Source organism: Notothenia coriiceps, unplaced genomic scaffold, assembly GCF_000735185.1.
Source record: "Notothenia coriiceps isolate Sejong01 unplaced genomic scaffold, NC01 NC01_scaffold00026612, whole genome shotgun sequence".
Lineage (NCBI taxonomy): Eukaryota > Metazoa > Chordata > Actinopteri > Perciformes > Nototheniidae > Notothenia > Notothenia coriiceps.
The window spans coordinates 271,651-286,081 of record NW_011359313.1 but is presented as its reverse complement, the minus strand read 5'-3'; the positions used below and the strand labels follow the sequence as shown (position 1 = coordinate 286,081).

The window sequence follows — 14,431 nt, the reverse complement described above, 5'->3', positions numbered from 1 at the left end:
CCTCCTGTAACCGCATCATGTATGAGATACATTATCTTATACGGGTAGGCAGAGAACATAGCGACGGGGTGATCCAGTACATTCTCCGTATTTATTTAAGATTTCTCCATAGTTATGTTTTTGTGAGCACTGAGGAATCTCAAACAGGCGTTTGTTTAATCATTTTAAGATTGGCTTTAATCAATATGTGAAAATTAATTCTTCATATATGATAAATGAGAGGTAACATTTTATTTTTTTCTATCTTTTGTGCGTACGCACCATTTATAAATGAGGCCCCAAAGCTGTGCATGATCAGCTGCAGAAACAAAGACATTAGAGAATCTCGCATAACAGAAAACACACATTATGGTGACTTTAAACTAGAAATGTTTCCTTGACTGAATAACTTCAATGATTCAAGTTCAAGTCATGGATGCGAGGGAAGCCTGAACTAGAGATGCAGTATATTCAGTGGTTGCATGTGTGCAGTGATAATTCTAAGGATGTTTTATTTTAATCTCCTTACTCCACTACATAAACAGTGAAACAAAATTAATTTAGAATCTAACCAATAACAGCATCTCATCCGCCCATTTTCCTGCATCCTCCAACTTCAACTCTCCGACCCAGGAGGTTCCAATGGTTTGGTTCAGGTTGATTGTATGTGAGACGTCAGCAACTGCAGGACTAAGTAACAAAAAAGGAATACAGAGCCACTGAAACAGAAGAAAACAGCTGTTATTGCAAAAATCAGGACAGGTCATCTATTGAATTACTTGCGCTTTGTGTCATACTTGATTATCTATGCAGTTATCTTATCTTGTCAGTCCCATTAATCCTGTTGCCTCCTTTTTCTCTATTTTCATATCTGTCACTTCCTACTTTACTGTAACCTCTGTATTTCTCACCAGGCTGACAAAGATGAAGGACAGCTGGATGATGTCAGTATATGCCACAGAGTAGAATCCCCCTAGAAATGTGTAGGTGATGGAGACACCTGCCGAGATAACGATCGAGAGGGCAGATGACAGACCAAGAATGACGCTCATCGTTCCTCCTATAAATAACACAAGACAGTATTCAGAGACACAAACACAACATACAATGTCACAGAGTTTGGCAGAGTCATAGCCTTGGTTTTGTACAATGCGTTTCTTACCCAGAGCAGCGAGAATGCAGGCAACCCACAAAATATCACTCATCAAAGCAGGAAGCAGGAGTGTTGCAGTGAGCATGTTTCCATAGCGATGCTGAAACGGGTCTAACATCGTCACGTAGCGCTTTGACCTCATAGGTTTTGCAAAAAACAATCCTCCTTAAGAAGGAAAGAGTAAACAGACAAAACAACTGTTGAAGTGAAACATAACTTGGAGTGCGTTGTCATTATAAATATATATAATGAATTAAAGTGGAGCTGAGTTTATAATAAATTAGGTTTTAACACAAACAATGGAGAAACATAAGAAATAATTTAGATAATTAATACATTATTTAAGTCCTTCTTTGAGCAAAAGCTAAAAAAAAAGAATATTTTCTGGTGTTCTTCTATGATGGTAAAGTAAATGTGTTTAGGTTTTGGACTTCTGGCTAAAACATTAAAATGTAAGATGACATTTTAGGGCTGCAGAACTTCTTTCATCTTTTTTCTTGCTGACATTTTGTAGTGAATGAAAGAGCTTGGATGGTAAAATATTGCTGTTGCATAATAGCCTGGGGCTATGTGCATTTGGGCTGCTGCCAACAAATGAATAACTTAAAGAACAACGTGTACTCTTCCCTGCCTGGAAAAAATCAAACTATAGTTATAAATGCTAACCTCAACGATCATTTTAGCATTACCCTTTTTACATGGCTAATACTGATCATTTAAGGAAAGTATAAGTGACACTTTAGAATTGACACAATACATGAATGGATCATATATTAGCCGTCATGGTTGACATCATTTTTTTGCCATTTTCTTTCTTGAGCAATGAAAGGATCATCATGGAATATCACCTATTTGCTTGGCAGGCATTCACTCCAACCGTAATTGATAGCCTGAGTAGTAGTGTATTGGTGTAATGCATTGCTTCTCTACAAAACACTTCAACCCAATGCTGGGTTACGAAGGTTGCTATATGTCTGTAATACATTTGAGTAGTGCCTCAGTCTTTAGATGAGTCCATGGCCAGCCTTTTTCTAAATGCACAGGCTTTAAGTCTGGCAGGAATCTACAAGTTTTGGTTGTAAGTTCAGATTTTCATACATACACGTAACTGCCACCAATGTTTTACCAGCAGGTGTATTTTGAGCATGTGCAAATCACATTAATTTCGAGACGTATTTTGTATTAAGTGTCTTCTTGACTTTACTCCTGTTGAAGAATATCAGCAAAAACTATGACACACAAACCTTCACACCAACTAAAAAGCACACTCAAGAACAACATCTTGTGAGGATGAAAAAACAAACCCGGGTATCTTCTATTTCCCCAAAACAAGAAGAAAACCCTGTCAGATAATCTTAGGGCTGCATTCTCTTGCGAAATGACTTCTTCCCAAGATTTATCGGCACGTCTCTGGCAAACACAACATTAAGGGGTGAATTTGCATGATTTGAAATGGAGAAACTCAGTTCTAATTACATGAACTAATCCATTCGTCGACAACATCGTCTGAGTGTTAGTGGACTAAGTATTTCTTTATTCAAGGGCAGCCCTAAATGTTTATAAACAATATAATACTCTTGTTTTAGTGTACAATTGCTCCAACATTTTGTCCCTGCTGTGTGTTAATGTTGGTTGAGGGAACTTACCCAAAACAAAATTGGTAAGATATGCAGGAGGCCCCATGGCCCAGATGAGACCTTGAGACGGAGAATAAACAGCCTCAGCAGTTCCCAAGATGTAACCTCCACCAACCCATGTTGCTAAAGAAAAGAAAATCATTTGTCAAGGTAGAAACATAGCACACACAATAAGTACATCAAGAAATATGAAATGACAGGTATATAAACAAAGGTTTTACCTGTCATGGTGAAAACCCCGACCAGGACACTGATGTTGCGGCCACCAACAATGGCAACCTCGCTTTTTGTGCCAGCACACGTTTTCTCCACTTTCTTGGACTTTCGAGATGCCCAGATCCCAATAACCAGGATGACGATGTAAAAAACCACCACGGCCGCAAGTCCAGGAACATTCACTGCCATGATTGTCTGGTTAAACAAAGCAACGGGCATCAATTAAACTGACATACAGTACAACATATAAAACACATAGGGTTGGGCGATATTGCTTATGGTTAAAATAATAAAGGGCACAATGAATGTTGAAATCATTTTTAAAACAATGCATGTTTTGCAATCATATCTTGTTAACAGTATATATCATGATGTGTCATGTTTTCTGATAAATAATAATAATGAAAACGTGGTAAAGCATAAGTTTGTAAACTCATGTGTGAATTAAAAAGGACAAATAAAAAGCTATGTATTCGATAAGGAATGCAAGTGCTATTAATGATACTCTTGTAAAATAATACACAACATAATTTGTTTATTATGATATCTTGAAAAGCGCTACAGCCTTTTCAGCTTATTGTGTCAACTAGGTATAAGTTTACACATTTTTACCAGTTACTAGGTAAATAACCTTGGCAGAAAGTATAGTTGAGCACTTAACTATGGATACAAAATAATTGGTTATTTCACTCACATCGTCGCCCTCACTTTTCGTTACATAAGCAAAGGAGTGTAGTCAGTCAGTAATGCAATGTATGCTTTGTAGTTTGTTAATGATGAACAATGTGAATTTACAAATCTTCTGTAGAAGCAAATCAATACCAATCAATTCATCTAAATATCTCACTGTGACTTCTGAAAACAGTTATAGAGTTCACAAGGTTCACAATTATTCAGACTTTTTACTGAAATAAAAAAAGCAAAACTACAATGTAATATACTGCAATACAAGTCCTGCATAATGCATTCATTTACATTTATTGTTCATCACTATGCAGGAAGAACTGTCCTTTCAGAGTGTTTTAATATTGGATCATTCTTGTTGTATGTCATATGTAGCCTACTCAGCAAATGTGGAGCTGTTTTACCTTCTTGACTTACAGAGATAGCCTACTTTATTTTACAATGGGATCTTGTGTAACCAGTAATGTTATATGAGGGAGGTAGTCTACATTTATTAGTGTATTTATCAGTGCGGTTTCACCACAGCAGCTGACACAGGGACTGGGGTGGTCTTTAAATGTTCTTTGGTAGCACGGTGTTATAAATGGAAACGTTCAGATCCATCTATAAAGGACAACACAAAGATCGACCTAAAGCAACCATTGACCATGACTAAGCCTTATCTGATAATATCTTTATTATCTGGATTTCTAAGAACCATCATACATGGGTGTTTTACAGAATAATAAGTCATATGTGTAGGAGGTTAAATGGCTTTTGCTTTTATAAATAACGGTATAATATGACATTAGCGATTTGAGGACAGGCCATACGCCACGGAGAGGTATCGTATAATTAATCAGAACGGGACATCTTTATTTGAAACAAACCCTAACATTGTATCAATATATTGAATATTAATTGTATAATTTGTAAACCGGCTCAGATAAATGCGCTTATTATAAACATATTCAGGCAGAAATAAAAACGCAACTGCATACTGAATCTACCGACCACACACGCGTTAACAGATCATTGCGATTACAAACATGAATAATGACAATTATAATAAGAACACAACAGTGGCTAGATAAGCTGAATGTTATCTATTTTAATGAAACAATGATTCGTTTTTATAACCTCCATACATCAAATGGTGAACCGTAACGTTACCTTTGTGTGGAGCCTGCGTCCTCTCTCACGCTCATCTGCTGCACGTGTAGCTGCTCAATTTAGTATTGTCTCCATCTGAAACGTGACACCGACGCGTTCAGCACATTGTTGTAAAAAAAAAAAACAGCCCAAAATCGTTTCAAATGATAAGAGCCGGTTTGATGTGCCGTCTCAAATGGTTGTTAGCGGCTACGACGTCCCCTTTAAATCATAGTTGATGACGCCCTCGTCAAAAGTGTAAAGGTCACACAATATTTTTGAAATCGTCGTGAAACGTTGCAAATTAGTGTTCTAAAACGTACTTGAACGCACCCTGGACAAGAGGCAATGATGGTTATCTATTATCTGTATTTAGGCATGTTATCTATAGAGGAAGTTGCCTACAGTAGTTTTTATAGTTTACCTGTGAAAGGCCACATGTCTAAACCCTAAGATTACTTTTAACCTTTTACTTAACAATCCTGGGGAAAAGGTGCAAGACAGCAATGGAAGGACAATCCGGAATCTATATTTGTGTTTCATCCCTGTTTTACTTTTGTGATCAAAGCATTTAAATATTTACATGAGAATAACTGCAGCAAAAGCAGAGAAATTCTTCATCCTTTCCCTTTGTTGAAAAAGAAACCCTGTAAAAAAAAAGAAGGGCTGCAGGGAGATGATAACTTACCTTTTAGCTCCCCTTTTCCTAAAATGCACTGCTTCTTCCATGAAAGAACCCTACTTCACCCCCTATCAATATCTCTTATATCATGTATTTCAGGGACATTTTCAAATGCATGGGAAATTGGCCTGAGTCATCCAACTGTCCGATATCACGGTGGGTTTCTTATGCTATCGCCCAACTAAAACAATGATAGTGCTGTTTGAGGAAACGTATCAAATGCCTCTTGCTACAAAGCCTCCTGGTGGTTGGCTGGCTAAAGCGTATCATATAATCACAGAGTCCATCCCAAAATGACTTTGCTTGAGAAAAAAAGGTCAGCAAATCAAACAGAAGTGAAAACAACCTTTATTTTAAAATGTAAAAGTGAAGTCGATCTTAATGATGAGTGGGTTGTGTTAGATGCCAGGGTCTGCCTGTGTGAGCACCTTGTTGGGGGCCCCTAGCCGTGGGTGGGTGAGGAGGACGAGGCCCTCCCCTGCTGGGTCAGAGGTGCACAGTGTCCAGCGGTTGTTGTCCTGCTCTGCTTTGTGGGAGTCTAGGAATGTGTGAGCCGTCATCTCATACTCTTTGCCATACGTGTTCCTACAGAAAGGGACAACTGTTACCAACAGGACGACACCCGGCATGCAGGCATTGTAACATGACTTTTGAGTGGCTTTGATGAGCTTGAGGCTGTCGTTTCAACAAAAGTACATTTACATCAGGAATGGGACAAAATGAAAATGTCATGTCACGATTATTCTAGCTGAAACAATTGTGATTCACAATATTATCTCAATATTCATCAAACATGCTTAAAAAAATCTTCAAATGGCACTAAAACATACTGTATTGACTTTACCTTGCATTATGTTTAGAAATAAATTAGTTTATTGCAAGATAGATAGATAGATAGACAGACAGACAGACAGACAGACAGACAGACAGACAGACACAGACAGATAGATAGATACACACACATCTTTTCATAGTGAATATAAGTTTTCGTGAAAAACTATCAATCAAAGAATCTTAGCCAGTAATCATAAATTAGCAACATTGTGTAAGTCTCTCTATTTAATGTAGGATTACTGCCACCTTGAGAGAATCCCCATATTATTTGTATTAGATACATCAGATTGTTAGTCCAACAAACTGATTTTTACTCACTACTCTGAGTTGCCTTGGAGTTGACTAAGATTATAGAGATCAGAGAGAGGTTTTTCAGATCACTATAACCTTATCTTTTTTTTTATGGCGCCTTATCAAGCTTTTAGCTTATAGTTATAGTTAGCTGACCAACATCCACATTGCAGTTTTCTTCGTCTGATATTTGTCTTTTTGTTAAATGCCATTATTTGTGCCAAACCTGTGTACCTCACAGACATCAAATCAAAAGCATTGCCTTTAACACAGCAACATATGGTGACTTTTAAAGGGGAAATGGAAAATACCAAATGACGTGATCACCCAGCACAGCGAGAGCCTGGTTTGTCTTGCAGTGTATGATCAGCACACTCATATTAGCCTGGAAAAAAGAAAAGCCAGTGGATGATTTATTGGAAATTCTCAGTTCAACAGAGGTTGAGCAACATTACACTAACAGTTTAGTTACAGATTGAACAGACAATAACAGTCTGATGTTGTGACAGGTTAGTTCAGCATGAAGATTTGGTTAAGACTTACAGGAACAGGCTGACCCTCATATTCAAGCCTCTCTTGGGGGTCAAAGTGAACTATCTTCCACCATGACAGAAAGGAGCTGCCGTCTTCCAAGTTAACTTCTTGTAGCCGGGACTTCTTTGCACACTTTAAATAAAGTCACAATAAAATATATGAAAAATAACCAGAGAAAATGTAGTCAATAAATGAATAATGTTAAAACGTGATCTACCTTTTGAAAACTTTGCAGGTCACTTGTCAAGTAAAGCTGAGAAAATATTTGAACACACAAAGTGACAAATTAAAGATGAGACATGTACTGCAAAATGTAAAGTGAAAAACATTTGGTGTTTAAAAAAACAACATGTGAAGGAATCATGTTTTGTTTCACTGAAAGTAAATGAGCACTTAGAAAATACATAGTCTCTAAACTAGATCTTAAAAAAATAACTTCCAAGCCCAAAAAGAAGGGTCATAATCCGGTTACTTTCTTAACCTTATAAAGCTCCCCTCAGGACCACAGAGGATATTACACAACTGTTCTCACGGCATACAAACTCAACTCCATGTGAAGAAACAGTGGGGTGCACCTCTACAACTGACAGTCTTTGTTTTAAGATCTTAATTATATAATCATATATATATGTGTGTGTTTTCACTTACTCCTCTGGCAAAGCCACTTGTTGTTTTCAGGGCAAAGCTTTGATCAAAATGAAGAGTCGACCCTTCAGGACTGCCATCTACACTAGTGGTCACATAAGCAGAGTTACAGGTTAACATCTGGGAATGTTTTATCTGTTATGTAAGCTGATGTGGTTTTAGATGTGTTAATGTTTATACCTGGTAATGATGAAGGCTGTGCGCGGGCAGGCCTGAATACCTTTTCCTGCGGCAACTCCACACGGGGATATAATGCCAGGTGTAGGAATCTTTTTAAAACTGTTAACATCTGCATTAATGCTCAATGCACTGCAGTCCCTCTCTTCTCCTCCCATGTTGACCAACATCACAACATCCCCAAAGTGCAATCTTCCATCGGTGGTCACAGTGAGATCCACCTTCACAAATACAAAAACAGCATCATTTCCATCCACATCATCACTGTGATATTATTGTTGTTATTAAAGATGTTTTAATAGCTTAAACTCTTTTCACCGGGCTCAAAATGTGCTGTTTTAGGAAGTCTACTTTCTGGGCAGCAAGCTCGCCCCTCTCTTTTTTTTCCAGGTGCTCTCTCTTTGTATCCTGGAAAACAAATCAACATATATAGAGTGTTAATTCTTAATTATTGAATGTGTCCACTCCTGCAGGTTATACACTATAAGTGCATTTTTTTTACACATATAAACAATGTAAGATGTATTACTATCTTCATCTTACATTCGCTATTTGATCAAATGCTGTTTTTCCCCCTTGCTCATGTCTTTGTTACTGAATGGCTTCTAAAGTTATTACTTCCCATGTGAATCATACAGTATCAGTAAACAGGAATTTGTAATTTTACCAATACAATTAATCATTTCTTCTAGTTAAATATTGTTTTTCAATTGCCAAAGAAAGCAAACGTTGTTTTCAGTTAATTATACAGCCTTATTATACCTGCTTTTGTTGTTTGTTGAGTAAGTTGTCCAAGTGGATAACCTGCTTTTTAAAAACTGAAATGGGTAGCTTAATAAGAATACTGAATTGCCATTTTAAATCCGTTTGGAGTCATTATCCAAGAAATGTAGCATTTAGCGTACAAACAAATTGTAAGCTTGTGTTTACATGTTGACGCGGGCACACATGTTAGCTTAGATGAATAACTTCACTCCAACTGGTGTGTTGCTAGGTAGCTATTGTAGCTAAAGTTTAAAGTTATGAACATTATAATATAACAAACCTCTTCTAAGCGCAGTTCCTCGTTCCAGTTTCCGATTTTCACACTTGTGCGATACTGAGCCATTGTAACAGTAATAGTCAGCGAACTTTTTGTGTACTGTTGATATAAAACGTGAATCTACGTTTTCGTGTTTGAGTTTTTTAACTGAGCTCAAGCATAGTTTGTGTGGATGTTTCTATGGCAACTGATGGCGATGAACTGACGAGTCTTCAGTCAGTTCTCGCTGATTGTCGCGAGAGGGCGTGCTGGTATTGCAGGCAGCTATCCAGAGTTGTCTTTGTACTTCCATCATGATCCAGAGTCAGTTAAACCTCTCTGCTCATTCTGCCTCCCACGCAAGCAGGACCATGTCCAAATGCTGTCACATGTACAGTTTTTAACACTCTCAGTAACTCACAGTTGTAAAACATTTCCAGTAGAGCTTCGTCTTTGCTTTAATGTGCATCACCAAACACACGTGGAAGCACATATAAACACGTGGAATTTTTGTATATCCATTTTCAACATACATTTTTTCAACAACATAAAAAACACAACATTGTAAAGAGTATTCCTCTATTTTTTAATGAGTACAACAAGATTAATAGTTATTATGAATTCAGCAAACTCCAGAAAAGACAAAGCTTAAAATTATTTCGTTTGACTACAATCCTTCACAGTTCCTGTGCATATCATTATTTCTGCTTTAGTGTATTTACTCTTTTCTGAAGTGCCATTACATTCCAGCTGCTGCACATTGAATAAGTCTTCATGTCTGCTGTTCATTTCCCCTTTTGTCCATCTCCTTTTGTCAGTAAACGTGTCAGTGACCATTTGCCCCCCGGCCTCTGGCTCCAGAGCCATTAATGTGACTCAATTTGTTGTTTCTTTCCTTTGGTGAATCACTGTCATCCTCCTCTTCATCACTCCGATCGTCACCTTCCAGCTGCAGGACAGAAATGTGCCACAGAGAAACATTTAAATAAGGGCAATCCCAAGACTCTTGAGAGACATTTGAGAAATGTGCAGCGTTTTCATTTCTTTCCTTTACATACATACATATACACAGCAACACCTGTAAACACACCTTACTGAATATTAACTTAAGAAGCATTCGCGATATGAGAACAGCCCAGTAAAGGTGGAGTATCTGAAGAACCAATAACATCACATTGAAGAAGTAATAGCCGAAGAAGGGAGCAAACTCCTCCAGTGGGTACACCCATGTACAGTGGATCAGCCTGTAAAAAACATACACAATATTTTGTGACACATTTTACCAAGATCACCATACAGAATCATTCCATTTCAAAAACTTACCAAAAAGGAAAAATGACAAGTCTTGTCAGCGTAAAGAGAGCTGTGAACACCACAAACGTGGTGTTAGCAGTCCGTTGCCACTTTGCATAGTTAAATACCTTGGCACCCTGCGAAAAACAATCAGTGTCACTGCTTTGTTTAAAGGGAACAGTTCACAATCATAAAGTCACTGCAGTCATGATTGTTATTGATATTTAGTTTTATTCATATAATAATTCTCATTCAATGCACATTTATTTTGTATGCTAATATCGGCGGTCAAGATAAATAATACTTAAAGGTGGGGTAGGTAAGTTTGAGAAGCCGGCTCGAGATACACTTTTTGTTATATTCCATGGAATGCTCTGTAAGGAAGTGGCAGATTTTTTCCGGCTGTGTATTTTCAAATTCTAGCGCACTCGAGCTGGTTTCTCCAAAATTACCTACCCCACCTTTAAGTGCAAATTAACAGAGTTTCATTTTTGCAGAAACTGCAGAACAGTGTTGATTCAACTCTGTGTTAATTAATGTCCTATATATTTGCTGCAGAACTGTGACGATGCAACATCACAGTTGGTTAACAATGCAGCCCTCAGTATGGCTCTACAGTAGGTATCACATCCTTTAACTTGCAACATGCACTGATGTAAAAACCATCACTCACCTCCAGCAGTATGTCAGCGGAGTCATGACAGGCCATCACAAGAGTTCCTATCCGGATGTAGTTTGAAATCCAGGAGAAACTCAGAAGAGTCAATGTGGCTATGTGATGAGTCACCTGCTCTTTAAAGTCCTACACACATACACACTACAGGTCAAATCTACAATTAATCCATCTTAATGACAAAAAAGGATAATACAGGTTTTGTGTTAAAATAAATATGTGAGAACTTGTTGATGTTAAACATCAGCACACTCACCTTCCGTTTCACATCAAATGTGAGGCTAAGAAGCAGAGAAAGATAAAAGCCCATTTCCAAGAGGTAATAATAGTACTGAGATGGGAGCATGGACTGCATGGACACATACCAGACGCATAAAGATGTTAATTATACTATATACTGTAATATTGTACCATCTGATAGATATAGCAAATATATTTACCTGTTTAGGAAAGCCTGCCCAAACCTCTTTCAGGTTATAAAGCCAAGGTTTCTACAAAAACAAAAACAGAGATTGAGAGGAGTCTACGGGATGGTCTGTGTGCCATGTGAACTGCCAGTGTGTGAACAACCCTGAGACATAGGATGAGAAGAGAAAAACACACAGCACATCACAGCGAAATAAGAGAGAAAAACTTGACCTCACAGCAGTTAAGCCAGAAATGTGTTCAAAGAAAGAATTGATTTACAAATCCTGAAATAGAAACAATCTATAAACATGCCAACAAGCCACAGCTACTTACATCATAGAGAGCAAGCACTCCGGCAACAAATGCAAACAAATAAAACACACATCTCCAATTGTGGACAGACAAGGATAATAATGTTACGTTTATCACACACACACACACACACACACACACACACACACACACACACACACACACACACACACACACACACACACACACACACACACACACACACACACACACACACACACACACCTGGCCTCGCAGAACCTCTTGCGAAGGCCTGGGCGCTCCTGGTTCCTCCTCCTCTTGAACCAAACTTGAACTTTCCTTTCTGGCCAGCTGGTCTTCTCACAAAGAGACCTCAAGTCAGCTTGAAACACAAGAAAGATCATGCCAAGATCTGCCGATTAATTTAAATATTCATTGATTAATCTATAAAGTGTCAGAATAGGGAAATATGTCCATCCAAGTTCTTGAAAGTCCAAAATGACGTCTTAAAGATTTCTTATTTTTTTCGAAATGCCAAAGGTTTTCAGTTTAATATGATTTAAACAATCAGACTCTGAAAAAAGGCAGTGGTTGTGATTGTTGCATCTTTAATCAGAGAGTGCGACAGAGAGTCAATTATGTAATTAAAATTGAATAATGTAACTAAATTGTTGATTGTTAACACACCTGTGAAAGAAGCCGTGCTTGGCTGCAGAAGTGCTTCTCCAGGACAGGGTTTGTCTCTGCTGTGAGACGAATACGGTCCCTGGCTCCCCAAAGATCAGCCAGCGGTGTGGCCAGGTACCTGCATCACCATAAAGGTGTGTGAGTATAGTGCAACACATTGTCTTACGCAAAACAGGCCTCCAAATTTGTGCAACGTAATCCATTTATTTCAAAAGCAGACAATGGCATCTGCTCACCTCTCAAACAGGAATCTGACGAGGAGCAGGCAGAGGGCGCAGGGCAGAGCAGCGTAGAGCTGAGAGGCTTTAGCGTAAACACGACCTTCACTGTCCTCCAGATCCGACCAGGAGACTTTTTCTGGCAGCCACATACGCTCCCAACACAGCCACTCCCTGACTGTATGCAACATGCTGCTAGGGAACACATAATACACCCAAGAAAAACACCAAATGTTACACTATTGATGACCATTTGGTTTCATGTTCAGGTTCTGAAATCACATTCTTCAACATAAAAGTGAGTGAGTGAGAGTTTACTTGATTCAAGGACAGAACATGAGTTCACTATTGTTGCATAAATTACCTTTGACACTTTACACAATCAAGTAAAGTAATTGTGCTTTATTTGTAATACATTTCAAAATTAGATTAGACTTGTCTCTGTCAGTGCCACTTCTCTGGGAACATGCAATCATGAAGGAAGAGTCATTTGGAGATGGAGAACAAAAGATATCAAAGAGCAAGCCAGATAAAGGAGGGTGAGGAGGAGCCCAGAGCAAAAGATTAGAGAAGTGAAGCCCTTTTGTCCTCTTGTGGACTCTGCCCATAACAGAGAAGATAAAAACTTGATATTTAATCTGTTGGAAAACTACTTCCAGAAATGTACAATCAGTCATTAATAACTAGAAATATTTCCTGTAATGCCATGATTTACTCACTAGGATACAGTATAGCTCACATTAGTTTGTTCTTTAACCTCAATGTGAAAACAAGTACATACCTGCAGGCTGTTTAGTTTTGACCAGTACCAACCGAAGAGAGGGAAGCTGAGGCAGAAGGTGGACACAGTCCAATAAAGTAGAATATGCCAACAAACGAACTGCATATTCAGTCCCTTTGTTAACAAAATAAATCAATTTATATATGCACATTGAAACAGACACACTCACCTTCCCACTGAGATGTTCAGGGACCTCTGTGTGTGTGTAGCCTGTTACTCACACAGTTCCTGTACTTCACTAATCCACTCCAGATAACAGCCCTATATAGATCCTATACGTTCACTATTTCAGCTTTTGTGGCAATTTTCTTCAAAGACGGCCTCAAAAGTTTCAAAATAAGGCAAATTAACATTTCAGCTAATGCTTTCCCTAATCTGTACGATGCACCTCAATTGTGTGAGGCATCAGGCTGCAGTAGGCATGCTGTTTTGTTCCGAATGCATATGTTGTCTCACCTGGATAGAAACAAAGTGATCCTCCCCTCCCACTCTCTCTGCTGTGATCACACCCTTGAAGTTGCAACCGGTCCTCTAAAGCGAGGTTAGCTCAGCGCTGGACAGCCCTGACAGAGCATTTTAGTATTTTCAGATACAAATGTGACGCGCAGTTGTTAAAGGGTGGGATAGTTTGTGTACCCTCACCTGCAACAATTCCCTTGGAATGCTGGGAAGCCCCCACAAAGGCCCCATTCAGTGATGGGGAGGGGAGGAGGAGCCAGTGCAGGTTATGGATTTCGTACACAAACAGAAAGAGTGAAACTTCACTCTGCAAAAATAGCACAGCTGTCAGGGACAAAAATATCATAAAAACTCACGAAACCTTGGTTACAATAACAACGTTTACCCTTTTAAGTTTTTGTTAGGCAACATTTTCAGCAAGTAATTACAATTTAAAGGTGTTCTTCTTTTGCCTGAGAACTTTGGCATTGTCAGGTTTGAGAATGATATAAAAGCAAACATCACTGAGCTTCGATATCTAAAGACAGGACACCAAAGAAGGACACCTAATCATTTCTCAGTGTTTCAGCACACACCACAGGGGGGCAGCAGCAACAAATCAATAAGCCTTTCGGTGTTGTTGACGCTGCCCGATTAGGATTCATTAGCGACATTT

The 14,431-nt window shown here is 38.5% G+C and overlaps 3 protein-coding genes across 4 annotated transcripts in view; all 3 read right to left on the bottom strand.

The window, feature by feature from the left end:
* LOC104957248 (high-affinity choline transporter 1-like) overlaps positions 1–5,646 on the bottom strand; it is a 13,576-nt gene extending 7,930 nt beyond the window's left edge. Inside the window, exons 1-7 of one of the 2 annotated variants that reach the window (XM_010784855.1) lie at positions 5,489–5,646; positions 4,822–4,896; positions 2,991–3,180; positions 2,779–2,892; positions 1,142–1,297; positions 891–1,039; positions 552–698 (exon numbers count right to left, since the gene is read on the bottom strand). In XM_010784855.1, the coding sequence (XP_010783157.1) occupies positions 552–698; positions 891–1,039; positions 1,142–1,297; positions 2,779–2,892; positions 2,991–3,174 (750 nt within the window). In that variant the 5' untranslated portion in view covers positions 3,175–3,180; positions 4,822–4,896; positions 5,489–5,646. Of the gene's footprint in view, positions 1–551; positions 699–890; positions 1,040–1,141; positions 1,298–2,778; positions 2,893–2,990; positions 3,181–4,821; positions 5,006–5,488 lie in introns of those variants that run through there. The other variant, XM_010784853.1, reaches the window with a different exon arrangement.
* Positions 5,647–5,830: 184 nt separating this feature from the next.
* On the bottom strand, positions 5,831–9,178 carry cfap161 (cilia and flagella associated protein 161). Its single transcript, XM_010784852.1, has 8 exons — positions 9,009–9,178; positions 8,282–8,371; positions 7,967–8,184; positions 7,790–7,871; positions 7,359–7,394; positions 7,151–7,273; positions 6,919–6,992; positions 5,831–6,067 (listed from the first exon to the last, which is right to left on the bottom strand). Exons 1-8 carry the CDS (start codon positions 9,069–9,071, stop codon positions 5,881–5,883), a joined length of 873 nt encoding a protein of 290 aa, XP_010783154.1. The 5' UTR covers positions 9,072–9,178; the 3' UTR covers positions 5,831–5,880.
* A 388-nt stretch (positions 9,179–9,566) lies between these two features.
* Positions 9,567–13,488, bottom strand: cers3b (ceramide synthase 3b). The gene is made up of 11 exons (XM_010784850.1): positions 13,318–13,488; positions 12,555–12,728; positions 12,315–12,436; positions 11,896–12,013; positions 11,692–11,749; positions 11,391–11,441; positions 11,207–11,299; positions 10,951–11,079; positions 10,308–10,414; positions 10,075–10,228; positions 9,567–9,933 (listed from the first exon to the last, which is right to left on the bottom strand). The coding sequence occupies exons 2-11, from the start codon at positions 12,725–12,727 to the stop codon at positions 9,811–9,813; spliced, it is 1,128 nt and encodes a 375-aa protein (XP_010783152.1). The 5' UTR covers position 12,728; positions 13,318–13,488; the 3' UTR covers positions 9,567–9,810.
* Between the last annotated feature and the right edge of the window lie 943 nt (positions 13,489–14,431).

Coding starts and splice junctions, on each gene's coding strand:
- cfap161 (XM_010784852.1), bottom strand. CDS start 9,071: ATGGCTCAGTATCGCACAAGTGTGAAAATCGGAAACTGGAACGAGGAA. Junction 6,993..7,150: donor ATGAGGGTCAGCCTGTTCCT/GTAAGTCTTAAC, acceptor TCTTTTTTCCAG/GCTAATATGAGTGTGCTGAT. Junction 6,068..6,918: donor CTGGGTGATCACGTCATTTG/GTATTTTCCATT, acceptor CCCTTTCTGTAG/GAACACGTATGGCAAAGAGT.
- cers3b (XM_010784850.1), bottom strand. CDS start 12,727: ATGTTGCATACAGTCAGGGAGTGGCTGTGTTGGGAGCGTATGTGGCTG. Junction 11,750..11,895: donor AAGAGGTTCTGCGAGGCCAG/GTGTGTGTGTGT, acceptor GTCTGTCCACAA/TTGGAGATGTGTGTTTTATT. Junction 11,442..11,691: donor GAGTGCTTGCTCTCTATGAT/GTAAGTAGCTGT, acceptor TTGTTTTTGTAG/AAACCTTGGCTTTATAACCT.